The following is a 27,851-nucleotide window of genomic DNA, read 5'->3' as shown; positions in this document are numbered from 1 at the left end:
TGTGCGAGTTCTTAGTTTTTTTGAAAACATAGTAATATATTTCTTTACATTGAATAAATGTTAAATACTTCATTATGTATAACTAGTATTTGAAAGCATATTTGTCTACAATGTGTTAATACAAATGCTGTTAAGATCTGACACTAAAGGGGTTAAAGAGGCAGGCAAAAAAAGCAAATAGTACCAACAGTGGCACAGGATACAGAGAAATACAGAATAAAAAACTTGCAAAATTTCTACATTTTTAGAATAACAATATGCTTTAGAGAATAGTTATTGAGAACTTTTTTGGATACAAAGGTAAGCAGCAGAAATCTTTACATTACAAAAAATATAGTGCTGTATTTAGATAAGTTCTACATTCAGAAGGAATATATTGCTCTTAAACAATGGCACTTATAACCTCATTATGTTTAACAGTGCAAATCTTCACTTTATCACATTCTTTCTGCTATCTCACACAGACCATGACCCCTGGTGAGTCAGCTTTCTGTAGTTGACCATTGCTAAGAACTTTGTTGGCTCAATACATGCTTTGCTTTGTAGCTGCTAAGTAAAAAAAAATGAGATTTCTCTGTTGAGAAATTAAATATTTCAGTTTACAGAGGGCTGAGAAAAACATGCTTGTTTTTCTTTGTTGGCAAGCGGTTCTTCTTTGAAATCTTTTCGGTACAATGACAGGAAGGCATTGTAGCAAAAACATTCAGACAGCTGAGGAAAGATGGTGTTTCCTCATGTACAAATGTGGCCATCATCCAAAATAAACTAATACCAAAATGTCCTTGCTCATCAATATGTAGATACAGCAAAGCTGCAGCACTGCTGATCTTAAGGGGTTAAAAGCTATTGGTAAAGGAATCTTGTGCGTCACTTAAAACAGCTTTGAGAGAACCAAAGCGGCTTGGCAAAAGATAGCAATGAGAATAATTTGGAGTGAAAAATAATAAACTGTACACAAATTACATAACACATTACGAGAAGCTGGACTCTTCTAAACATCTTTCATTTTAACCTCAATTCCTAACTTTCCTTTTGATATGTATTTATATGTTTGTAATAAAATAGGTCTATAATCAAGACTTGAGCTACATTGTGCATATCAGAAAAAAAATAATATTCAATAGTATAAAATATTCAATTAAAAGCAATAATGTTGCACAGTAATGTTCAAGGCCAGCTCTATAAAGAACAATATTCCTTATGGTGATCACTAAAGTTTGGAATCATGAAATTAAATTAAGCACGTAAATTTATTTGTATTTCAACCCATTATTACTCCAAATGAATTCACATAACTTTTAAGGTTTTAGTTTCAAATAAATGGATTGTCTAGCTTTGTCCTGCTTTTCTGATTTATGATTTTTATTAAGTACCATTACTAATGTGCTTTTCACTGTACAAAATGGGAATATATAATGAAGAGGGATTCTCTGAGGGGTGACTAAATTAGAATGTATATTACATTTATCCAGATTATAGATTGTTGTAATATACCTTTTTAAATAGTAAAATTTTCAATTTGTAATATAAGACACATTAAGCTATTTTATGGGACTTATGAAAAGATTTACTGGTATCTCTTTTGATTATAACATTAAATCAAGATGGGAGGCCGATTATAGATGACACAGGAAACACCAGGTTCAAAAACAAAAGCTGGAAGATTGTCCTCTCCAGCATTGATAAATAATATGCAGGAAGAAATAATATTGAAGAAGATTCCTTCAGATAGATTTACAGTAAGAGTCAATCATTTCTGAACAGCTTAAGTATGACTTTTTAAAGGAGAAAGAAAATAAAGTAACGTGCTTACAATGTAAGATTTAAAAATGCCATCCCTATCACTTATGTTCCATCGCGGATAACGGTTTCTCGTTTTTGATTCCTACTTTACAAGCTATTTACATCAATTGGCGGTATTCATGGTCAATTATAAAACATATGAAACGCCATCTAACAAATCGGTGACGTTCTTTATAATCAGTCATTATGGAATGAAAATACTGTAAGAAGCACTTTGAATTTAAGCAAGCTAAATATAAACATAATACAAAACTAAAATAAAGTAATCCATATGAAAACCTCATTTGGGCTTCCTCAATTCTACATTCAATGCATCAATAAAACATTTTTAAAGTCATATCATATCAGGTGGGTGTTGAGACTAATGACTAATGCATTATTTATAAAGAAGAATAGACTGTTGAAGAGGCAATGCTGATTGATCTCTAATGAGGCACTAAATAACAAAACAGTCCAGGTGATGGGGGGTTTCAAAACAATTGGATACCCTTACGAAAACCAAAATGCTCAAGAAATAGTTTGTTATTTATAATTTGTCAAAATGGGGGAAGAGTTAAAAGTGGAACTTTTGGGGGATTAGTCCTATTGTCATCTAATCACAACGGATAATTTTCGAGGGTAGTAGGTTACAAAAACATTTATAGTCCCACCATATGGCAGTTAAAAGTAACAAGTTAATAGTTGTAACATTTAAATTCAATTCATCTGTCCATTTACCCTCACCAGCTATTGGAATTAGATTGAAACAGAATAATTTCCTATGGTGCAAGACATGTAAGGATCACTTCAGTAAGAGAGGTGCAGGGAAGGCTTCACAATGGATCCACTCCGGTAGAACTGGAAGGTCGGCAGTAAGTGATATTCTTTATAGACAGTGGGATTGTTGGCATAGCACCAGCGCTGTGCAATATCAAAGATTCACAAGGTTTGAAACTAAGCTGCCAGCAAAAACATTTCAAGTATTTACTGGACACTCCTGAGTTTTGAGCAACAATTAACACCCGGATCCTATTTATTCTGTAAAAATATGCCAGCTTAATAATAGGAGAAATAAAGAAGGTGGTAATTTAGTTTGTTGCCCTACACTTGGTACCAATGATAACGGTGATAACAATCCATTGTAACAATATTTTGCCAATGTCAGGCAACACATCCTGTAATTTGAGAAAATAAACATTATGCAAAGGGCTTGAATACCTTAAAGTCTGCATCTCCAACTGTTTTGGACACCAGACTGATTACACTAAAAGCATCCAGCTAGAGATGGTGCCATTAGGAACAACCCCAGCACCATATTAATGATGACTGTTATCTTGAAAATATTGCAATTATGTCTTGAAGAAGAAATTCAGAAAAATAACAATGTTCAATCTGTGACATGTACAAGTATTGTATCGCGGCCTTTAACAAGGATGATTAAAGCCCCCAAAACACTGACTGTAAAACTTGAAATTGTTGCCTGGGCATTGGAGAAGTTTGCACTCTGAACTTCATAAATTTTTTAAAATAAACACATAACATATACAGCAGATACATTATTGAACATATAGTTGACATTATCTTTTTGAAAACTTAATAACTGCACTCTCAGATTTACAAAAAGTAGATTCAACTGTAATAACAATCTGCTTACATGAAGTATTCCTTGCAATAGCGGTAAGATTTTTAAACTTATATAATGGGAAAACTATTTAAGTATACACAAAATGATTTATTTCTTAAAAGATTTATGTGTTAACAACTAGACGTTCAATGACTGATGTTGTTGGTTAAATAAATCAAATATTTGGTGAATCAGCATAAATATTAGTTGCTGTTAGATTCCAGAATGTTCTCACAGTAAGCTTGTGAGAATGGAATGTGACTTCATGTCATAGTTACGTCACCAGTATCCCAGGATGTAGTAGAAAAATATTAAGAACTCCTGTACAGTCCATTGATGCTAACTGTACTCTTTAAATGGTTGTCACATACACTGGACAGGGAATAATGTACTATGCTAAATGGAAACCTTGTGTTCTGCTGCTCATTTACCAATTGCTACTGCTGAATATAAACTTGTTGTTGCTCTTTCCGGCGGCATGGGTGGCTTCAATGGGAAATCACAGAATAATACAGTGCGGAAGAGGCCCTTTGGCCCATTGAGTCTGCACCGATGCATGAAAACACCTGACCTGCCTACCTGATCCTATTTGCCAACACTTGGCCCATAGCCTTGAATGTTATGACATACCAAGTACTCATCAAGGTACTTTTTAAAGGATGTGAGGCAACCCACCTCTACCACCCTCCCAGGCACTGCATTCCACACCACCATCACCCTCTGGGTAAAAGGCTTTTCTTCAAATCCCCCCTGAACCTACTGTCCCTCACCTTGAACTTGTCTCCCCCCATTGACCCTTTGACTAAGGGGAAAAGCTCCTCCTTATTCACTCTGTCCATGCCCCTCATTATATTGTGCACCTCGATCAGCTCGCCCCTCAATCTTCACTGCTCCAGCGAAACAAAACCCAAGTCTCTCCAACCTCTCTTCATAGCTTAAATGTTGCATCCCAGGCAACATCCTGGTGAATCGCCTCTGCATCCCCTCCAATGCAATCACATCATTTCTATAATGTGATGACCAAAATTGCATACAGTACTCCAACTGTGGCCTCACCAAAGTTCAATAGAACTCCAACTGGACCTCCCTGCTTTTGTAATCTATGCCTCGATTCATAATGGCAAGTGTCCCATATGCCTTTTTCTCCACCCCATTAACTTGCCCTTCTGCCTTCAAAGACCTATGGACAAACGCGCCAAGGTCTCCTTGTTCCTCGGAACTTCCCAGTGTCATGCCATTCATCGAATACATCCTTGTCATATTACTCCTTCCAAAGTGCGTCAGCTCACACATTTTAGGGTTAAATTCCATCTGCCACTTTTCTGCCCATTTGACTATACCGTCCATATCTTACCAAAACCAAAGACACTCAACCTCACTTTTAACCACCTGGCCAATCTTTGTGCCATCCACAAACTCACTGATCCTACTCTCCACTTAGATTAGAGAATCCCACTGCCAGCGAATGTCAGGCCGCCGGGAAACACACGGCCGGGGAAGTAGAGAATCCAGCACGATGGCATAGTGGTTAGCACTGCTGCCTCACAGCGCCAGGGATCCGGGTTCAATTCCGGCTTTGGATGACTGTCTATGGGGAGTTTGCACTTTCTCCCCGTGTCTGCGTGGTTTTCCTTCGGGTGCTCCGGTTTCTTCCAACAGTCCAAAAATGTGCAGGTCAGGTGGATTGGCCATGCTAAATTGACCCTCAATATCAAGGGACTTGTAGGTTAGGTGGGGTTATGGGGATGGGGCGGGGGAGTGGGCCTGGTTAGGGTGCTCTTTCAGGGGGTCAGTGTAGACCTGATGGGCCAAATGGCCTCCTTCTGTGCTGGAGGGATTTTATGGTTCTGTAGTTGAGGAATTTCAGACTGGGTGGGCATGGTTTAAACATTGGGGCCAGACCTCTCAGGAGTGAAATTAGGAAACACTTCTACACACAATGGACATTCCAAATTTGGAACTGTCATCTGCAAATGGCAATGAATGGTTTATCAATTGTTAATTTTAAATCTGAGATTAGTGGATTTTTTGATAATTAAGAGTATTAAAGGTTATGGGGCAAAGGCAGTATGTGGAGTTACATTGTAGATCATCCATGCTCTCATTGAATGGCAGAATGGATACAATAGTCCAATCCTGCTTGTAAGTTTTACCAGTGTTCAAAGTGGCATGGTACAGCATACGGTAGTATAGTGCGCATCCACCTATATAAATGAGCCATTCTGATGCTATGATCTGGGATGCCGAATTGGCAAAGGTGCTCATTATAATAGTTAACCAGCTTATTCTTACCAACACTTTACAGTTTCACTTCAAATCATGTTTGGATCTAGTCTATGGAAATGGTTGCAACAAATATTTGAGACCCTTCTCTTGTAATTAAAGAGGTCACGAGGAAGAGCTTCTTTCTTGAAAAGGCAAAAATATCCAAATGAGGGCTGCAGCTCAGTCCTTTTTTTGCAAGTTTGAGTGGATATGGGTGTGGTCCAATTGAACAAAAGTTAACATGTATAAACTAAAAATATAGTTTTTGGACCCAATAATGACTCTGAATGAATGGAAACAATGAGGAAAAGTTGCTACGCTGAAGTTCCCATGGTGATTAGTCAGAGTAGCCAACTTCTTGCCAGCATATTGTTCTGTGCAGCTGAATGTGAACCTTTCGGTTGACCCATTGGTAAACACAGGGCGTCACTGGAAGTGTAAAAAATTTCCGAGGTTGTGCTAGGAAGCATTCATTGTGAATTTGTTGGGTCTAAGACTGGCTTGTTGCAGTGAGTCCAGAAAGATCTTTCCTTATAATTTCATTAACTGCAATAAAAGAGAGAAACAAAAGAAACCACATTAAATTACTTGTGTCAGCTATAGATTGCAAATTACACAGTCAAATTCACTTGTCACTAATCATAAATAAGTACATTTCTCAATTATTAGTTAAAAGCAAATCTAACACAACATGAAGGCTAAGAACAGTTCTAAATTACAGTGAGATAAATCTCAACATGGTGATTTGGCTAAAGTCCAGCGACATTAAATGGGGATAAATTTAATTTTCAACAATGGCATAGAAGTGGCCATATTGTATTGGGTGCCTATTATCAACCCAGCCCAAATCCATCCCATTATTGACCCAGCCAGATTTATCCCATTATCGACCCAGGCGCATTTGTCCATGATGCACCCAACCTAGGTATTTCCCATTATGCATCCAGATTGGTTGCATCTCATTATACTCTCAGCTCGAATACATCTCAAAGTTTCCATTTTTGTTCATCTCAATAGAAAGGGAAATGATGAACTGTCTCTAATAGTCAGTTGATCTAAGGTTATCCATTTTACACCATGGTTTAAAGTTCCGTACCTGAATATTGGTTTGTGAATGATTCAAATCTACACAATAATGCTTACACATCTATTGTGACTCTACACAGATCTTCAGACTTTAACTTTTTATTGTTTAATATTGTCTCCTTCCTGTCATCTACTTATGAACATAGTTTATTTCTCCTGATCTCTGCAATGACAAAATAATCCTTTTGTATCCACTCAAATGCACATTTCAGTTGCCACTCTGGATCTAAGCCCATTAAATCCACCTCTTTTTTTAAAAAACCTTTCATCCCCTCTTGGGCCCTTCTTTCCTTCACCTTTCTGTAATCCAGTCATGCTCCTTTTCATTTCTACTCTCTCAGAAATTATGCCATGTCCTCCCCACCCCACCCCCACCTCCAAATCTCACGCAACCAGTCACGACTCCTTTGCTGTAAAGCTCTCTTGCTGGCATCTAAGACTCAAATACTACTTATGTAAGTCCATGACTAACGTCTGTACATCTCTTGCCATTCTCCATGGAGCCTGTTTCAGCAATTATTGTTGTCACCTTACAAGTAGTATCCCTGGATGTCCCACCATCCTCTGGCGTACCTTCATGCTTACGTTGCCTTCAATTGACATACTTTCTACCCCAGTCACTATACCTTCCTACTGTCCCTTTGGATTTTCCCAACAGATTCAAGGCCATCAGCCCTTACTGTGTTTCCTTCCATAATGGCTACTCATTCGGAACATGGTCCTTGTCCTAGCCTTGCAAACTATATCTAATGATTGTTATGAAGTTAAGAGCCGAGTTATTAAAGGGGAACATTTTAATAATCAGATTTGCATTGTAGCAAAACAGTTGCCGATGTGATAAAATTCCTGATCTTCCCACATTTAGATTTCTGTTGACATAATTAATGCATGATCCCAGGTAGGCACGAAAGCTGAACTAGAGAGGAAAAATCAGGATGCAACAGAAAGTTTGCTGTGTGTTAGAAATTTCCACTGGTACAGCGATCGAATGGCAGCAACAAATGTGAAGCATGCAATTATCTATTTTTTTTCAAACAGACACTATCCAGTTTTTACAATCAGCATTGGCTTCAGGTCAGAATGTGGCCTCAAATCCACAACGAACACAAACCTGATCACTCATTACTTTCCAGAATAAAATCACAGCGCCAATCAGATGCACAACCTTGCATTGTTTTGCTTTAGAGTTCAATCAAGAAACTCACCAACAACAATGAGAAAGGGAATAACATACTTCATCATTACAAAATAAATAAGCCCTATAAGCATTTGTAATCTTGCCAATAAGGAACTTATTGTGCGTTTGTCTCAGCTCTAGAGAATTTGAAAGTCATAAATTTGTCAAAATTGTGCTTGAAAAGCGGTGAAATACAAATTGGACATTCACTACAAGATGGGCCTACATTTAAAAAAAAAAAAATTTTTTATTGAGATTTTCAAAAAATATCAAAAACAGAAAATAACAGCAAGAAAACAGTATTAACAACAACAAAAAGGAAAACACAATAACCCCCAAAACCAACCCCCCCCCCCCCCCCAGTAACTACAAAAAGAAGAAATAGATAAGCAACCGGCATATTCAATAAACACATATACACATTTCTCCCCTCCAAGATGGGCCTACATGACCACAGCAAGGTGGTGAAAGTTTTGTTTCCATTCTGTCAAATATAGGCTACAGCATGTTTTTCTACAACGTCCTGCCTCCTGCGTTAAACAAGGAAATGACAACTGTGAGTAAATGGAAAGTTTAATTGCCCCCTCATTCTATTAATAGCTTGAAGGTGAAATGCGTGGGCGGTCGTCTTCAAATGCCCCATTTCCTCACCTGCAGTAGGTGAACACAGACACAACAGTGTGACTGTTAGTTCCACAAATGCCGCAGAGTTTTTTTTTAAAACGTTGAGTGCACAAGTGTGGCTGCTTTTCAGAACCATCAAAAGTTTGTGTGGATTCTATACACTGAAGGGATTAAATGGACCTAGTTGTGGGAAGATGGGTGTATTTGTTTTAAAAGAACACTGTATTACTTTGTGCCTCATAAAAATAAAGACAGTGAGCTGAATTACTGGCAGATGTCATGTTTAATGTGTTAAAATTCCCATAGTTACTTCGAATTAAACTTCACTATTACAGGATAATGCTATTGCTAATATCTAAATAAGTAAGCACTAAAATCTTTCTATGTAACAACAGCCACTGTTATTCAAAAACAAGATGTTGTGGGAAACCCTTTGAAAGATTTGGGCATGGTAGGAGGTTATCAAATGCAAATGGTGTTGCTCTTTGGTTATTGGACGAACTGGCAAAACCAAGAATAACTTAGTTAAATATTGCAATACAAAAGCCCTCTTTTGGCTACTGGGATAATATTTGGCTGCAACAGATGCTGCTTCTACTGTAATGAGGATACAATGCTACCGGGAAGTTTTCTTATTTCAACTTTTACTTTTGAACAGCCTTTTAAATAAATAATTGCAATGACATGAAGCACCATCAAACGCCCCAAATCGCAGGTCTCAGTCCATGAATTTGGTAAATTACCAGGTGATCCTCTCCCTTCCTAGATTCCCTAAATGACAGAGCCCCAGGCTCAGCTGTGGTTTAAGGCAAAATTCAGGTGTTTCCCACTCAATGGGAAATCAGAGGATGAGTCACTTATAAGATCTAAAATTCTTGCTGTTCATGTTTATTAATGATCTTGGCAAAGACACTGGAATGTCATAAGCAGCTTACAGCACTCTAAGGAGATAATAGCATTCAGTGAACATCAGCAGATTGGTCCAAGCACACAGATAGATTGAGTTATATTGGTACAGTCATGTGCATGTTGAGATGAACTCCCCAACACGAAGGTGGTGTTTCAATGTCTTAACAGAAATGCTCCTTTTGTATTGTCTACCTGGGTTGGTCCGTCTCCAGGTTTTGACAGGGAAAGAATTGTCGGCCCAGAGAATCTTATGTGCATTTGCTCTACTTTAATAAAAGCTAACATACAAATCAGCAAAAGAGCAATAGCCAAAAAGCATTTTCTGCTCGTGTTTCTGTGTTGCAACATTTGCAGTACAGTACCCTGCTGCATGTCATTTAAAAGGGAATTACAATCAAAAATGCATACCGAGCTGCCTAGAGTAGAACAAGCATTTTCACAAGACCAAAACTTAATTTTTAATGTTGATTTAGATCACATCTACAACACTGACCGCCCCCCCCCCCCCCCCCCCCCCACCCAAATATCATTTCAGAGATTACAGTGGTGCTCGTGTTTCACATATCCTAACCGTAGCTGAGGTTCCAATTTAATCAGGCTGGAAGGTGGAGGGTGGGGACTCCGCTATTTTCCCGCCTCAGCCTCGGTTAAGTCATTGATTTCCCACCCCACTGACAACTGAGGCCCTTATGTGGCCACTTCCTGCGAGCAGGTGGGTGGGTGCGTTGTCATGCTGGAAATCCGAAAAGCAAACCTGTGTGGGCTCCTGGGGGTGGGGCCTGCGATGGGCACAGCGTCAGGAAGGAGAGGGGCTCACTGAGAGCCACGCACCATGCCCTTGCCTCCAATCCGCTCCTCCCTGCTCACCCACAACCCCCACCGCACCCTCACTCGCCTTTGTACTGGGGTCCCTCGATGATCCTAGGCCTCTGCTGGATGCATGACTGACAGCAGCGAGGGCTCCCATTGGCACTGTTGAACAATCCATAGCTGCTGGCCTCTGATTGGCCTGCAGCTTTTGGGCGCTCCTGGGGTCCTTCATCCTGAGGATGGACTGCTGTATTCAATCGGCCTCAGGGGGAGAAGCGGGCTCTTGCTGGCTTTCCAGCTGGCAGATTGGACCCATGTTGCCAGCATTAAATACTGCCCCAAGAAGGAGCTAAATTTTAAACCTTTGATGTCTCTGCTCAGTTTACAAAACATGTGTGCTATTTTTAACTCAGCCTCAATCTCAAGAAGGCTTCTAGACCTTTACAAAACCTCCCCAGGGCAAGATCCAGTCTCTCTCTCCATCAAGATCCAGTCTCTCCCTCTATCAAGATCAGTCCCTCCCTCCATCAAGATCAATGGAGAAACCCTACCAAACGTGGAACATTTCTCCTACGTGGGGAGCCACCTCTCATCTAAGGTTGACATTGATGCGGAGGTCCGACATTGTATCTAAACCACGAGAGCCTCCTTTGGATGCATAAGGACGAGAGTCTTTGACGACTGCGACATTCGTGCTGACACCAAGATCCTCATCTATAAGACAGTCACTCTCCCAATTCTTCTATATGGCTCAGAAACTTGGACTACGTACATACGTCATGTCAAGACCCTGGAGAAGTACCATCAACGTTGGCTGAGAGGACAGAAGTACAAACATCAGCGTCCTTGAAGGAGCCGACAGCACCAGCATCGAGCTGTCCAATTTATTTACCCCATGCCTTCCGAGGCATTTAACAACAATATTATCATGTCTTCTGCTAGAGAGTGTGAAGAAGCTTCAGACCAAGCGTGGGGTGCAGTTTAATTATACCACATTATTTACTTCAAGCTACTGTAATGCTATTGAAGAAATAATTCATCAGAATGTTTTGCTAGTTACTTTAAATCGTTCAATTCTATTAGAAGTTAAAACCTTCAATGTGAGACTTCCTGCGCTGTTGATAGTGGAAAGGGCTTTATCACTTATCTGTCCCTTGTCTGATGTGGATAGATTCTGCCTACATTAACAAACTTAGTATGAATTTGTGTCAGATAGTGATGCAAGTAAGCACAATTCAAAATATGACATTAGATAAGGACTTTCCCCTTACTCTGATGGCTGACTGCTCTAACGTTTATGGTTTAATTTTAGAAACTTTCCACTTCTGTGGCTACAGACTGCCAACACCTTTGTATAGTTGTACATTTTGTTTGGTTTATTGATCAATGGTTAGCTGAGAGATGGAGTCTGATACCCGATAGCTGTGACTGCAACTTCCCTTCATAAAGTCACTTACGATGCAGAGGAAGGCCATTTGGTCCACTGAGTCTATGCTGGCTCTCTGTAGCGCAATCCAGTTAGTCCCAGTTCCCACTCTATTCGCGTAGCCCTGCAGATTTCTTTGAAATGCGTATCCAATTTCCTTTTGAAGTCATTGATCGGCTCCACTTCCACCACTCTCGTGGGCTGCGAGTTCCAGCTCATTGCACTACTGCACAACAAAAGTCCTCCTCACATGATCTGCTGCAGCTTTTTCCCAAAACCTTAAATCTGTTTCCCCCAAGTCCTTGTACCAATAGTTAATGCAAACAGATTTTCTTTTTTGTTCCTGCGTTCCTTCCCTGTTTAAGATCAGAAAACTAAAACTTCAAATATGTCGGACTCGATATTTAAAATTAAATCAAAAATGTGCAACTCAAGCATCTCTCTCACACTTATTCTGATATTTCTTGCAGAAAACTACTTGAGTCTTAAGTTAGTGCATTAGCATCAAAATTAAAATCATTTCATCCCTGCGGAAATAACCTAGTTAAATATTTACAAATCATAAAAGGCCAAGAAACCTGTGCTACTTGCATCACTGTCAAGGACCTTGAATTAACTACAGGTAGTTAGGAAGTCAAGGAAACCATTGTGTCCATCTGAATCATGTTATTGTGACCTAAGGTTTCAATTTTTTTGTTGAAGAGACCAGTCTCACAAGCTCCTGCCCAACACCATTCCGAGCTTTTGCTTCAGGAGGGGAAAATCAGAAAGCAATAATTACCTCAATCCATGCTCTTGTACTTTTGTGACTGTGGTGTTAGAGACACAACAGCAAGCTGCCTGCTTGACCAAAGCAACAGTGCGTGTTACATGGGGACCGAAACAAGGAAGTATATTAAACGTATAGAAATTGCCGGTGTTTCATTTTGGGTGGCGCATTGGTGTAGGTTGTTTTGAACACAGACCGTTAAAATAATGGTTCACTTTGTGTCAAGGCATGAAACGAAAGGGGATGTAGAACACTAAAGGGGAAACTTTTAATGTTTGAATCTCATGTCTAAAATACCAGAAAGCGGCGAGCACTGATGCAGAATTCAGAGGCAGCAGAGCAGAAAGTTTTGTGGACTTGGAGAAGGAGTTGTATTCCTCTTCACTTCAAAATGTCTTTTGAAGAATTTTTCAGCTCCTTCCCTTTAAAAACTATGGGTCGGTTGTTTAATGCCTTATACTAATAGACTGAGCATGCCCAGTTTTATATGAAATTGGAACTTGTGTCCTCCAAATGATGAAAGGACTCCAATTTAATTCGTGAGTTAAAGCTCTCGTCTATTTTGGGCAAATTGGCATTGCTGGCAATTTTGATGTGCTTGAAAATTGTATTGGGTGGGCCTCAAGCAGCTAATCTTTCAGTTTTTCAGTGTGAGCGGGCCAATAGGCAGACAAAAATCAGTCCTTCACATTTTGTTAAAATGAACACAGAAATTTGGAACTGGCTATGATGGCTGTAATGGCGCTCCAATATTGTAAAACTCTTTTCCAACTTTGACAAAAACAAAAGAACCATGGAATGGGAAGTGGCCATTTGGCCCAGAGAGTGCTGCCTTCGCAGACTACAGTTATCCTGAGCGTGGATATACCCTTTTGATTCTGCGATTAAATGCAAGTAAAGTAAATGTAAGTAAGTAAAATGTAAGTAAAGTAAAAAATGTAAGTCAAGAAAATTATGCAAAACCTATGTTTTCGATATCTAAGTATGTTTGAACTATTATCCAAGTTCAAAATTGCCTCTTAAAAAAAGTATCTCAAAACTATTTTCAGTAATCACTGCTTGCTTCATATGGTTAAGCCACCTAACTACAGAAGTAATACCATCCCCCAGAAAGTAAAAAGCAGCACCAAAATAAGGATGTATTCGGAACAATCGTGAATGGCTGGATGAGTAATTAAGCCAATAAAATACTTGCAGATGCTTTTTTGAGTTGTGCCAGATGTATTCTCTTCATTCTGGTATATATATATACACAAAATATGTCTGCGCGCACATGCGCACTTGTATTTTTTGTTTTTCTAGATTTAAATTACCACCCACAACTTGACTAACTTCTTAACTGCAAATAAAACAAGTTACAACAAGCTCCAGCATGTTTCAAAACAGCAACACCAGCCAGCAAAAGAAATTTAAACCACAAAGTGTTAATGTGTCACATTGGAATATTTGAATTTTATGACCGTACAGTGGCAAACTGCCTGATTGGAGAGAAAGTCAGTCATTTTTTTCCTGAAATAACTTTCAGATGGACAGTAATGAGGGTCATATGACAAATACTTGCCATTAATGCAGCCTTTTAGTCTCCACAGTACACACAGCCAAAGTGTGATATTAGATTGCTTAGCAACATGACTAACAACCAGTACAGCCCCTGTTGCGATGTTTTTGTTTACTTTTTAAAAAAGTATTGAAACTTATAGACAATTACACAGTTTGCAGTTGAACAGTGTATAACTTCTCCAGGGAAGTGGTATTTCCTGATCAAGGTGCCGTTTTAACATCCCTGGGTAGTGAATGTGCAGGAGGCACGGTCGCGAGGCCCTTCCTAATTATTTTTGTTAACCTGTCAATATGTTTGTCACCCATTGCTCAATAATTTGGGCCTTTCATCACACAATTCTCCCCTTTCAACCTTATAACCTGACTTTGTTTCCAAAGGCTTCACTGCTGCTTGAAGTAACGCTGTGACTGGTTTCCTGTTTGTTTCAGGAAGTCAGGGTGCAGTGAAGGGTATCGAACGTTCAACTGAACTTTTATTTAATTAGCCTGCGTTGAAAATGAAGTGACTTCATACTGTAAACACCTCTAAATCCTAAAAGTGTGGTGGTGCATTTGAATACGAACGAATGGCTCTCACGAGGGAGAATACCAGTTTGTTTCCACAACTCCGTAGACATTGACCTGTGTTGCTGTACACTGACATTATGTAGTCCTGGTAATTCTCAGTGTGCCAAAGGAATCACATGATTGTTGTGGTGCAGGAGGAGGCCATTTGGCCCATTGTATCCGCACCAGCCGCCCATCGAGCATCATGGCTTAGTGCCATTCCCCTGTCTTTTCACCGTACCCCTGCATTTTGCCTCTTTTCATTTTTTGAAATGTATTTTAGTATAAATGTGTGTAAAAAGAACAGTAACGTATATAACAACACACTCAATAACTTCACAAATTTTGTTTCTATTCAAGTAATCACACAATGCTCTTTTTGAATGCCTCGAATTATCATTACGCTGGCTTGAGGTACTGCTCGGGAGTGCCATTGGTGCTCATTATCTATCCATTGGCAGTCATGCATATATGCCTTAAGGTAACCAGAAAGGGCAGGGAGGAAGCACAAACTAACTCAATAAAAGGGCAGTATGTACCATCAGCAAAAATAATTCAAAGCCGTACAGTACATTGAAATGCCGACATGCAACAACTGGTTGTTGTCTCGGTTCGTACTTGAAATAACTATACAACTGGGCTCCCAATCAGAGGCATATTGCTTGCAGAATATACCAAATATTGCGCATGCTCAAAGCCACAGAAAGTGATTCAATTGAAAGGTGCTCCTGTATATTACATGCTACCAGACTGAGAATGCCATGAGCAGAGGCCTTGGAATATGCCCCACATCCTTCTAGCCGCAGTTTATGAGTGGGCTGGGAAGCCAGGACAGAAAGTAATCTGCAAAGAAGGCTTTGTATCCTAAAGAGAGAAAAAAAAATCCCCCACTCTTATGCAAACCTGTAGCGTGGTTAATGAGGTCTTCTCTTCCTGAGTAAATTTTTGTTTGGGAAGTGAGTAGAGCCAGGAGTCAGCCACACTTGGTGTCATACCAAATAACACAAAGATGCATTGTCAGGTGGCTTACACCGTTCATCGCACTTCCACAAATGAATATGTTTGCTGTTTTTTTTCAAAAGTATTTGTCTATAGTCAGTAAGTTACTGTATCATTTTCAAAGATATTGAAAGGACAGATATCACTGAAACAAACAGCCCAGAAATCAATTTAAAGCTATCACGAGCAGCAACACGAGTGCCGTAAGAAACAAGTATGGCAATAATCTGATACAGTGAGAACCTTAATGAGACTAGTGACAGAATTTCAAACAATATCAGCAATACATTCTGTGGATCATGTTTTACATGCACACTTAAAAGAACAGTAATAGGCAAAGCGAGGGGAGGCAGGGGAGGGGGTAGAACAGAGGATTGGGATTGAGTGAACAGCTACTCAAAGAGCTAGCATAGACACGATGGGTTGAACGGCCTTTTTCTGTGCTATGTGGTTTCATGATTTTCTGATGGTTCATTCAAGTGGAGGCTGTGCTGCTATCAGTAATGTCTTTAACCTGGTGACAACTACAAATTGTGCCCCGAATGGTTTTTCTCAAAAAGCTGTGTCAATAAAGCATGCTGTATGGAAACCCGGTTTGGAAATAGTTCATTGCAGGAGCATGAGTCCACTGAATCCTAAAACCTACTTGGCCCAGAAATTCAGCCCTTTACATGAGGTGGGAATCAGAGCCGGGATTCTCCCCTACCCGGTGGGGCGGGGGGGCCCGGCGTGTTGGAGTGGCGTGAACCACTCCGGCATCGGGCCGCCCCAAAGGTGCGGAGAATTTTAGGGGCTAGGCCCACGCCAGAGTGGTTTCCGCTCCGCCGGCCGGCGCGAACGGCCTTTGGCGCCCCGCCAGCCAGGGCCAAAAGGCCTTCGCCGGCCAGCGGATGTCCGCCCAGGCACCGGAGCATCAGCGGCTGCTGACGTCATCCCAGCGCATGCGCAGGGGGAGGGGGTCTCTTCCGCCTCCGCCATGGTGGAGACCGTGGCGGAGGTGGAAGAAAAAGAGTGCCCCCATGGCACAGGCCTGCCCGCCGATCGGTGGGCCCCGATCGCGGGCCAGGCCACCGTGGGGGAACCCCCCAGGGCCAGAGCGCCAGCGCCCCCCCCCCCCAGGACCCCGGTGCCCGCCCGCGCTGCCAATCCTGCCGGCACCAGACGTGCTTTGATTCCCGCCGGCGGGAAAGGCTTGTCAGCGGCGGGACTTCGGCTCATCGCGGGCTAGAGAATCGCCGCGGGGGGCCCGCCGACCGGCACGGCGCGATTCCCGCCCCCGCCGATTCCCGGGTGGCAGAAAATTCGGGCCACGACCCCAGGGGGTCGGAGAATTCAGCCCCAGGTGTGAGCTGTGGTTCAGTTGGTGGCACTCTTGCCTCCAAGCCAGAGGCTGTGGATTCACGCCCCACTCCAAGGGGTAAATTTTATGGCGGGGGAGAGGGCTGCGTATTACTTGCCCCCACCCCACACCGTAGAAATGTCAGTCGACTGTCAGCAGGAAAAGTGTAAGTCAAGTGAGTGTTCATCCTCTTGAGGGCGAGTCTTGGGAATTAATAATGGAAAATAAGGAAATGGTGGATGAATTGAACATATATTTTGCACCTGTGTTCATTGTAGAGGATACAAGTAACATCCATAATAATGGTGAATCAGGTGGTGAAAGGGAGGGAGGAACTTGAAACATTTATAATAACCTGGAAAAGGTTACTGAAAACATTATTAGAACTAAAAGCTGATAAGTTCCCAGGTCCTGATGGACTTATTTCTAGTGTTGTAAAATTAGTGGCTGTTGAGATAGTAGATGTTTGGTTTTAATTCTCCAAAATTGCTTAACTTCTAGGAAGGTCCAATCAGATTGGAAAATAGCAAATATGACTCCTCTATTCAGAAAGTAGGCAGACAGAAAGAATGAAGCTTCAGGCCAATTAACTTAACATTCGTCATAGGGAGAATGCTGGAATCCATTATTAATGAGGTTAGGTGATATTGGGGACATTTAGAAAATCTCAATGCAATCAGGCAGAGTTAACATGGTTTTGTGAAACAGGAAATCATGTTTGATAAATTTATTGGAGTTCTTTGAGGGAGTAACAAGCAAAGTGGATAAAGGGGAACCTATGGCTATACTGTACTTAGATTTCCAGAATGCTTTTGAAAACGTGCAACGTTAAAGATTATCATGCAAAATAAGAACCCATGGTGTTAGGGGTAACATATTAGCATGGATAGAGGATTAGTTAACTAAAAATAAATGGAGCAGTGATAAATAGGTCATTTTTGGGCTAGCAACATGTGACCAGTGCTGCAGGTAATGTTGCGGAGGCTTCATATCAATCACTTAGATGAAGAGGCTGAATGTATGGTTGCTAAATTTGCTTATTATACAAAGATAGGTAGGAACGTAAAATGACAAAGTATCAGGTTCTGACTGAAAACCGGCGTGTTGCACCCCAGAGTTTCTTCCCATACTTTGCTATTTTTCAGAATGGAGGCCTGTTTTCGTCGTCATTGTGATGGGCTGGGTTTAAACTCGCCGGTAAGTCCGGCTGAAAGGATGTCCTGATTTTGAATCCTGGTTAAAGACTCCCCTCCCCTTCCTATTCCCAGGCATCAGGCCATCAGCATATCATTCCCCCCCCCCCAATCCTCACTTTTTGGGAGATTGGCGCTCCCCCCCATATGAAAGAAAATCCACTATGGGGGCGCCTACAGGCCCTGCCTCTTCAGGCCTCCTCCTGGCAAATGCCAAGGGGCAGCGCCATGTCTATGACCACCTGGGGGCTACACTGTCCTCCAAGCCCCCAGCGTGGTCATCATGTCTGGTCACCGTTTCTGGAGACCAGTAGTGATTCCCGCCGGCATGACATAACAACAGCAGGTGGGAATATCTGACGGTCCCTGAAAATTCAGCGTTAAGTCAATTTTGATTGTTAAAATATATTTAAATTCATAGTAATCAGGTTCACGCCCAGCGCCATCAGGGGATGGGAAAGATCTAGGGCGGGATTCTCCCCTACCCGATGAGGCGGGCGGTCCCGGTGCCGAGGAGTGGCGTCCGTACCTTCAGGGGCTAGGCCGGCGCCGGAGTGGTTTGCGCCACACCGGCCGTGGGGGGGGGGGGGGGGAGGGGCTTGTGCCATGCCAACCGTGCCGAAAGGCCTCCGCCAGCTGGCGCGAGTTGGCGCATGAGTGGGAGCGCCAACATGTGCTGGCGTCATCCCAGCGCATGTGCGGGTGGTGGGGTTCATCTCCGCGTCGGCCATCGCGGAGGACCACAGCGGCCGACGCGGAAGAATAGAGTGCCCCACGGCACAGGCCTGCCCGCAGATCGGTGGGCCCCAATCGTGGGCCAGGCCACCATGGGGGAACCTGCCCGGGCCAGATCCCCCCTCTGACCCCCGAGGACCCCGGAGGCCGCCCGCGCAACCAGGGCCCGCCGGCAAATACCTGGTGTAATATACGCCGGCAGGACTGGCTCTAAACGGGCTGCCACTCGGCCCATCGGAGTTCGGAGAATCGCCGGGGGGGGCCTCTGCCAGCGGACATTGACCGGCGCAGCGTGATCCCCGCCCCCGCCAAATCCCCGGCGTTGGAGAATCCGGTAGACGGCTGGGCCAAAGCTCACGCCGCCTCCCGGCGATTCTCCGACCCAGCAGGGGGTCGGAGAATCCCGCCCCTAATTCTCAGATCTCACCATCGCAAATCCCGTTATGGCTTTCTCACAGGAATTTCCAGCTGTAACGAGATTTGCACCAGTGCCGAAGGGGGCTGTAAATTGCCCCCAAGGGGTCTGCAAGGGGAGATAGACAGGTTGAGTGAGTGGGCAGAAATTTTGGAGATAGAGTATAATGTGGGAAAATGTGATCTTGTCCACTTTGGGAAGAAAAATGGAAAAGCAGCATATTATCTAAATGGGGAAAAATTGTAGAACTCTTGAGGTACGGAGGGATCTGGATGTCCTTGTACATAAACCACAAAATATTAGTATTCAGGTACAGCAAGTGATTAAGAAGGCAAATGGAATGTGGTTGTTTATTGCAAGGGGATTAGAATACAGCAGTATAGATATTTTGCTACAGTTTTACAAGATGTTTGTGAGGCCACATCTGGAATACTGTGCACAGTTTTGGTTCCTTATTTAAGAAAGGATATAAATACATTAGAAGCAGCACAGAGAAGGGTTACTTGACTGATAGCTGGGGGCACTCTTTCCCTCCTTGCCGGCCTGTGTAAAGCTCCACCATGGCAGGCGCGGAGAAGAAACCCACTGCCCATGCACAGGAATCACGGCAGCGGTTCTGGGAACACGCTGGCGCTCCTGCACATGCGCCAACTCGCGCCGGCCGGCGGCAGCCCTTCGGCGCCGGTTGGCGTGACGCCAACCACTCCAGCACCGGCCTAGCCCCCAAAGGTGTGGAGGATTCTGCACCTTCCAGGCGACCCGACACTGGAGTGGTTCACGCCACTCTTTGGCGCCGGTACAGCCCGCCCCGCCGGATACCGGAGATTCCTGGCCTATATGTTTCAGGAAGGTCACCTCACTTTTTTCTAAACTGGAATGGATAAAGGTCCACCCTGTCCCACATTTCTTCACAAGGAAACCATGTCCCAGCTATCAGTCAAGTAACCCGGGTGGCATTCTCCCCTACCCGGCGTGACGGAGGGTCCCGGAGTAGGGGAGTGGCGCCAACCACTCAGGGGTCACGCCTCCCCAAAGGTGGGGAATTCACCTTGGGGGCCAGCCCCGCGCCGGAGCGGTTGCCACCAGAACACCGGCGCAAAAAACCGGCGCCCCCGGCAGCAGGGCTGGCCGAAAGACTTTCGCCGGTCCGCGCATGCGCCGGCAGTGATGTCAGCGGCAACTGGCCACTGACGTCACTGCCGGCGCATGCGCAATGTGGGGTTCTCTTCCGCTTCCGCCATGGCGGAGGCCGTGGAGGCCGCGGAGGAAAATGGTGCAGCCAGGGCACTGGCCCGGAGTCTGAGCGGGGGGCCCCGATCGCGGGCCAGGCCACCGTGGGGGCACCCCCCAGGGTTCGATCGCCCCCCGCCCTCCCAGGACACCGGGGGCCTGCTCGCACCGCTGATCCCGCCGTTCCAGAGGTGGTTTAAATCTCGGCGGCGGGAGAGGCTTCCCAGCGGCGGGACTTCGGCCGGAGAATCACCGCAGAGGCCTCTCCGATCGGAGTGGCGAGATTCCTACCCCCGCCATTTCCCGGGTGGCGGAGAATCTCTGCCACGGCGGGGGCGGGATTTTAGGTTGCCCCAGGCGATTCTCCGACCCTGCTGGGGGTCGGAGAATTTCGCCCACCTTCTCTGAGCTGTTTCTATTGCATTTATATCCTTTCTTAAATAAGGAATTGCAGGGGGGCACTGCCAACGGCCCCTGACTGGCGCGGCGTGATCCCCGCCCCCGCCAAAAAACCGACACCGGAGAATTCGGCAGCCGGCGGTGGAGCAGCGGGGTGGGATTTACGCCCCCCCCCCCCCCCCGGCAATTCTCCGACCCAGTGGGGGGTCTGAGAATCCCGCCCATAAGATCCTGAGGGGCTATTACACTGAGGCAGCAGCACAGTGTTTAGCGTTGCTGCCTCGCATCACCAGGGATCCGGGTTCAATTCCGGCCTTGGGTCACTGTGTGTGGAGTTTGCACATTTTCCCCGTGTCTGAGTGGGTTTCCTCCAGTGCTCCGGTTTCCACCATAGCCCAAAGATGTGCAAGTTAGGTAAGGTTACGTTACGGGAATAGCGTGGGAGAGTGGGCCCAGTTAGGGTGCTCTTTCAGAGGGTCAGTGCAGACCTGATGGGCCAAATGGTCTCCTTCTGCACTGTAAGAATTCCATGGATCTATGAGACTTGACAGGGTGGATGCTGAAAGGATGTTTCCCCTTGTGGGAGAGACGAGAATGAGGGGTCACATTTTAAAATAAGGGGACATTTTTATCCCTCAGCAAGTTATGAGTCTTTGGAGGTCCTGTCCTCGGAGAATACTGGAGGCAGTGTGTTTGAATATTTTTAGGCCAGTGATAGATTGACTCCATTGTTAGTTGTAGGTGGAATGTGGAGTTGAGGCCATAATCAAATCAGCCGCAACCTTATTGAATGGTGGGACAGGCTAGAGAGGCCAAATAGTCTACTCCTGCTCCTAATTCACATGTTTGCCAACTTTAAAAAGGGCTGCCTGCAGTGATAATACGCTGGAGGCAGTCTTAACGAGGTGAAATGAGACTTCCACCCCCACCCTGCTGGTACAAGGTGTCCCGCCCAATCAATTTGATTGACTGCCAACTGAGTAGCCCCAGCAGCACCAGAACCAAGTAGTGGTTGCTACTTGGAAGAAGGTAATGAATAGCGGACTTCAAGGCAAGTCCAGAGAGTTTTGGCAGGGAAAGGAACTGGAACCGTACCGATGGGTGTTGTGGTGGAAGGGCGTGGCTGCTGGAGGACAGGCAGGCGAGGAGGGGGAGGTACCAAATTGGGTGGACTGGCCCTATGGACATCCTTTCCTTCCTCACTTTTACCCCAAGTTGGGGAGGCAACGGTCCAGCCAGTTCATTTCTGCCTTCCTCAGCCCACAATAACTGGTGAGACAGTTCAGGGGTAGGAAGGAATGCAGTGGGCTCGCCCTTCCTTTTAATTCACCCCGAGGACTTAAGTACAAAAATCAATACTGAAACTCCAGTATGGTACCGAGGGAGTGAGGTGCTGTTGGAGGTACCGCACTGCCTGTTCTCAAATGAAAGTGCAAGATCCCACAGCATTATTTCAAAGAAGTTTAGGGGAGTTAGCTCAGGTATACTGGCAAATCCTTATTCCTTAAGTAATAACAAAAAAAACAGGAAAATCTGGTTATTATCATCACAACGGTGACTTTACTTCAGAAGCATTTAGCTGGCTAAAAAGGACTTTGGGATGGTTGTGTAGTCACGAAAGGTGCTATATAAATGCAAGACTTTCTTTCCTTTCGGGCGGGGGGGGGAAGGAATTTTGGATAAGCTAACTTCTGTCATCTTATGCCCCTAATATGTTCCCTTAAGAAACTCCAACATGGTGGATTTATGGCATCTCTACCGGGAACGCAGAAATCCTACCGGATACATCTCAGTACAGAATATGAAGCAGGCACACATTCTTTCTGGAAGTGCGTATATCCCATAAAGTTATATTCAATTATTAATTCGTCCAAATGTAGCAAGTAGATAGCTGTGATAGGTCAATAGGTAGAGCATCATGTACCATCCTCAGCGGAAGAGCAATGCGGATATTCCAAAAATCCCACCTCCCAGTCATGGAGGTACAGGAATGGATGCCCAGCCTTGTATTCAAATGACCTCCCCCAGTCCTTGGAATTTGGGTCACTGCTATGTGAACTGGTTGAGCAGAGTGGTAGCACTCTTAACCTCAGAGTACTAAGATTGTTGGTTCAAGTACTGCTGCAAAGACTGAGCACATAATCTAAATTAACATGCCAGTGCAATACAATGGGGACTTTGTACTGTCCAAGGGTGCTGCTTTTGGATGAGATGTTAAACTGAGGCCCAGTCTTCTCTCTCAAGTGATCATAAAAGATCGCATGGTTGAACTTCAAAGAAGAGAAGATGAAGAGCAGTGTCTTTAACTCCTGTAGCTGAGTACTACTGGATCTTTCGGGAAAAACTGCTGTAAAACAATTTCTGCATCGATTACTACCCACAGGGCTTCAACCAGCTAAACAGACATTTACTACTTTTGTAGACCACGAAGGAGGCCATGCTGAGTTGTTAAAAGGAAATAAACCCTTATTACAATAACTATTATTTACACTGCACGAAAGATCCCAGCCAGGTCTCTCCTGTCGGTACTAAACTGGCCGACTTTATACAGAAAATAACTATACATGGTTAGGGTTCCACACCCCCTTTAATGGAGGAGCTCATATACAGCGAAGCTCAAGTGGAGTTTAATCATTGTGACCTCTTAAGTCCCGTGCGGGTAATGACAACTATCTTAGCAATTACTATAATAGCCTCCCTGACATCTTGGCCGGGATTCTCCCCTACCCGGCGGGGGGTCCCGGTGTACCGGAGTGGCGAGAACCACTCCGGTGTCGGGCCTTCCCAAAGGTGCGGAATTCTCCGCACCTTTAGGGGCAAGGCCCGCACCGGAGTGGCTCCCGCTCCGCCGACTGGCGCCAATGACCTTTGGCGCCCCACTGACCGGCGTCGGGGCAGGCCGAAAGGCCTTCGCTGGTCGGCGTGAGCCGGCGCATGTGCCGGAGCGTCAGCAGCCGCTGACATCACCGCCGGTGCATGCACGGTGGAGGGGGTCTCTTCCGCCTCCGCCATGGTGGAGGCCGTGGCGGAAGAAAAAAAATGCCCACATGGCACAGGCCCACCTGCCGATCGGTGGGCCCCGATCGCGGGCCAGGCCACCGTGGGGGCACCCCCCAGGGTCCGATCGCCCCAGTGCCACCCCCCCCCAACCCCCCCTCCCCCCAGGATCCCGGGGCCTGCTCCCGCCGGCACCAGAGGTGGTTTAAATCACGTAGGCGGGAGAGGCCTGACAGCGGCGGGACTTCGGCCCATCGCGGGCCGGAGAATCGCAGCGGGGGTCCCGATGACCGGCGCGGGGGGCCCGCCGACCAGCGGGGCGCGATTCCCACCCCCACCGATTCCCAGGTGGCAGGGGCGGGATTTACGAAGGCCCCGGGTGATTCCCCGACCCTGCGGGGGGTCGGAGAATTCCGCCCCTTATGGTTGTTCACAGCAGAGAAAGCTCTAGCCAAATACTTGTAGCATCATCCTTATTGACGAGATCTAACTAACACATGTGAATGTGGGAACAGTGAATAGAAACTGTCTAGAAAAACTATAACCATTTTAGCATCAGAGTGTAGCAAATGAGTGACCATCCTGTCCCTCAAGATTGTCCCATTATTATCTGTCTTCGACCCAAATCCCTCTCCTAATAAAAACCTATCATTCTATCTTGGATCTTTCAATTAACCAAACACCCAAAGCTTTTTGGGGAAATAATTCCAGGTTTCCGCCAACCTTTGTATGAAAAGTGCCTCCTGAACAACATAGCAATCATTTTAAGATTGCACCCTCCTGGTCTGATTTGCGACACCAAGAGAAATGGTTTCACTGTTCTACCCTGGCAAGTTCCTTTGTCACCTGAGGCATCTCAATTAAATCAATAGCCTGAACTATATTTAAAAGAGAACAAGTTTAGAATGAATAACTTGGCTAATTGCCAGTCAGCTTTTTGGGTTCCCTCAGCCTCTCAGGGGAATATCCATTCCCACTCCAGCTGTTTACCATCTCGATTCCAATCCTGGACACACCCTTGAGGCACCAGCAATATTCCCAGCTCCATTTCTGCCATTTGGTTCTGTTCAAGCTCCTTTGCTTATTGTGCAAACTGTAACATTTCTGCTAAACCACAGTCTCATAATGCCGGAGTTGAGCATTACCTGATTATTTACTGTTGTGGATTAATTGCTGACACATTATTCCTGAGAGCTTATGAACTTAATTAGGTTGCAGTTGAGTGTGGTGCTGATTCGCTGTGGGTTTGCTGGCACATTCCCACCTGCACCATAAGCAAAACTTTGAGCAAAACCACATGCCCAAAATTAATGTGGGGCAAAAGAATGTCTCTAGTATTTAAGTCAGGATTGTGTTACCTTGAAGTCTCACATGAATAAAACTGAAAGAGGGATGGGATGATAGCTAAAAGCTGCTTCATACCACTTACATTGGGAGTAATTTGTAAACCGCAAAGAGGTGAAAGAGAAAATAACCACTGGGGTTTGACAGCCGAACTCTGCTTATATTCACTAACATGATCCACAATTTATTTATATCTATAGAGTCTTCTTTTTCTACGAGTTTCTGTTTATTACAGGAGAGATTTCATGGGCCAGTAGTTAACAGTGAGGTGGCTGACTTGCTGCCTCAGTCCTGCTCTGCCACCATCTTAATTTGGGCCTTTGGGTGGAAAGCCCAAGGACACATCTGAATCAAGCACCAGTCCCATTAATCCAGGCAAATTGAGGCCCTCTGGTCTATGTTGGTACTAGATGCAATTTTGAAGGCCCACTTGGAGGGGCTGGTGCTCAGTAATATCGGTGTTTCTGGAGGAAAGGGCCCCAAAAACGTCAGTCAAATCGTATTGTTGTGCAGCCATGAGTGGAAGACGTGCTGACACAGACTAATGTGTCAGGCCCCCTTCCTCTGTGATATGTTTCTCCCTCTCCTTGACCCACTGGCTGGTCGTCACGATTCAATTTTCTCGCTGGCATCGCACCCCCTGCCAGTGGGTTTCGCGGGACGTGGGGTGGTTACAATGGGAAATCCCATTGACAATCAGCGGGAAGATAGAATCCCGATGCCCGCGAACGGCGCGAAGCCGAGAAACACGAGGCTGGCGGACTGGAGTATCCCACCCACTATGCCCATTTGGGTCATGCAGCTGGTTGGCGACATGCTATTGAAGCCCTGCCCTCAAATGGACTGGGTTTCTGCCAGAGGAATTGAGTGGCAGACTGGTTGTATTTTGATTAAAATCTCCCCAAACCTTTCCTTCAATTCATAAAATTGATGCAAAGTTGCTTAACAGTGATTTTCTGTTTGTCAATTCATGAACTGTTTTTTTTAATGGGAATGTTTCTCAGCTGTGGAAAGTTACTAGAACGTGTTCTTGGCATGATCTTGACCCCAAGTGACAAAATTAAAGCAAACACAAATTAAAGAACGAAGCCATTAGAAACAGAAAGACAGTATTGACTTGATTCATAACATGGTCATTTCTTACCTTATGCTGATAAGAACAGTTGGAATATGTGCAGAGATCGTCTGAGAGAACACATTATGTCAGCAATGAATTACTTCGGCAAAACAAACATTCAAGTGGTCAGAGGCATTGACTTAGTGAAGGAGCAATGGTGAACCTTTGAAATCAGCTCACACTCTGCATGAAGTCACCCTTTGCCACAGTATCCAAGTATCAGAGCAGCATTTGCTTATTTATTCATTTTAATTCTCTTTCAGTCCAGATGTGTGCTGCCAACATTTCTGGAATTAACAACAGCAACATTATATAGACTGGACTAGCCACATAAATACTGTGGCTACAAGAGCAAATTGGAAGCTAGGAATTTTGCAATGCATGACTCATCTCCTAACTCCCTAAAGCCTGACCACCACCTACAAGGCAGAACTCAGAAGTGTGATAGAATATTCTCCGTCTGCCTGGAAGCCCCAATGGCAATCAAGAAGCTTGACACCATCCAGCACCAATCAGGTTGTTGGATTGGCAGCCCATACAGAACCATAAACATTCACTCCCTCACCACCGGTGCACAGTGGCAACAGGATGCACCCTCGACAAGATTCACTCAAAAAACTTGTGTCAAACGGCTTCTTCGACAACACCTTCCAAGCCCACCTCGAAGAATAGGGAGAGCAGGCACATGGGAACAGCGCCACTTGCAAGTTCTTTTCCAAGCAACACAACATCAAGACCACCCTTCCATCATCAGTGCAGCATGGAAATGCTGGAATTCACGACTCAGCAACACATTGAGTGGAACTATGCCACAAAGACAGCAGCGGTTCAAGAAGGTGGCTCATCACCGCTTTCTCAAGGAGAATTAGGGATGAGCAAAAAATTTTGGCATTGTCGGTGATGTCCACATCCCATGAATTAATTAAAAACAAACTTGCATTTATATTATAATTCCAAAATAGCATAGCTCAAAAGGAAGCAGGGAAAGTAAATGAAATGATTCAGAGCCAAAGTTGCGACAAAGTTCCAGACTGTAGAAGCAAAACTACCTGATGCTACCTGCTACTGAAAGTAGAGCTGAACGACACGAGATCAGAGTCTCAATCATGCAAGGAATGTGGGACTAAAAGAAGTTCAAACACGTGGGAGGGCATATAGGGATTTTCAAAGGATAAAAATATTTAAATTCGATGGCCAAAATCTACCGGCTGCCGTCTATCAGGTGCGTGATGCGGCCGGTAGGTGCAGGAAGAGATCTCTTCCAGGATCTACCTGGCTCATCACACCTCGCAAGATCTAACAAGGCGTCGCGATCTGGATTCTGCCCAATGTAGGCAGGATCAGTATTTGGCAAATCTGCATATTAGAGTGAGTAGCTCGTTTCACTCTAATATGCAGCTCACCTGATCTACCCGAGGTGTTGGGATCTAACCTCTTCGCCTCAGAGACTTTAGGCAAGTGCCATTCAGTACTGGTACCCATAAACGAGGACCAAGCAGCACGTC

At 44.5% G+C, this 27,851-nt stretch overlaps 1 protein-coding gene across 3 annotated transcripts in view; it reads right to left on the bottom strand.

Annotated features, from left to right (window-relative positions):
- Positions 1-5,393: 5,393 nt before the first annotated feature.
- Positions 5,394-27,851, bottom strand: part of nfatc2a (nuclear factor of activated T cells 2a) — a 212,838-nt gene continuing 190,380 nt past the window's right edge. For all 3 annotated transcript variants that reach the window (XM_038803128.1, XM_038803126.1, XM_038803127.1), the window contains one exon: positions 5,394-6,217. In XM_038803128.1, the coding sequence (XP_038659056.1) occupies positions 6,203-6,217 (15 nt within the window). In that variant the 3' untranslated portion in view covers positions 5,394-6,202. The remainder of the gene's footprint in view (positions 6,218-27,851) is intronic.

The sequence above is a fragment of the Scyliorhinus canicula genome, chromosome 7, assembly GCF_902713615.1.
Source record: "Scyliorhinus canicula chromosome 7, sScyCan1.1, whole genome shotgun sequence".
NCBI classification, from domain to species: domain Eukaryota; kingdom Metazoa; phylum Chordata; class Chondrichthyes; order Carcharhiniformes; family Scyliorhinidae; genus Scyliorhinus; species Scyliorhinus canicula.
This window is presented reverse-complemented; position numbering and strand designations above follow the sequence as displayed.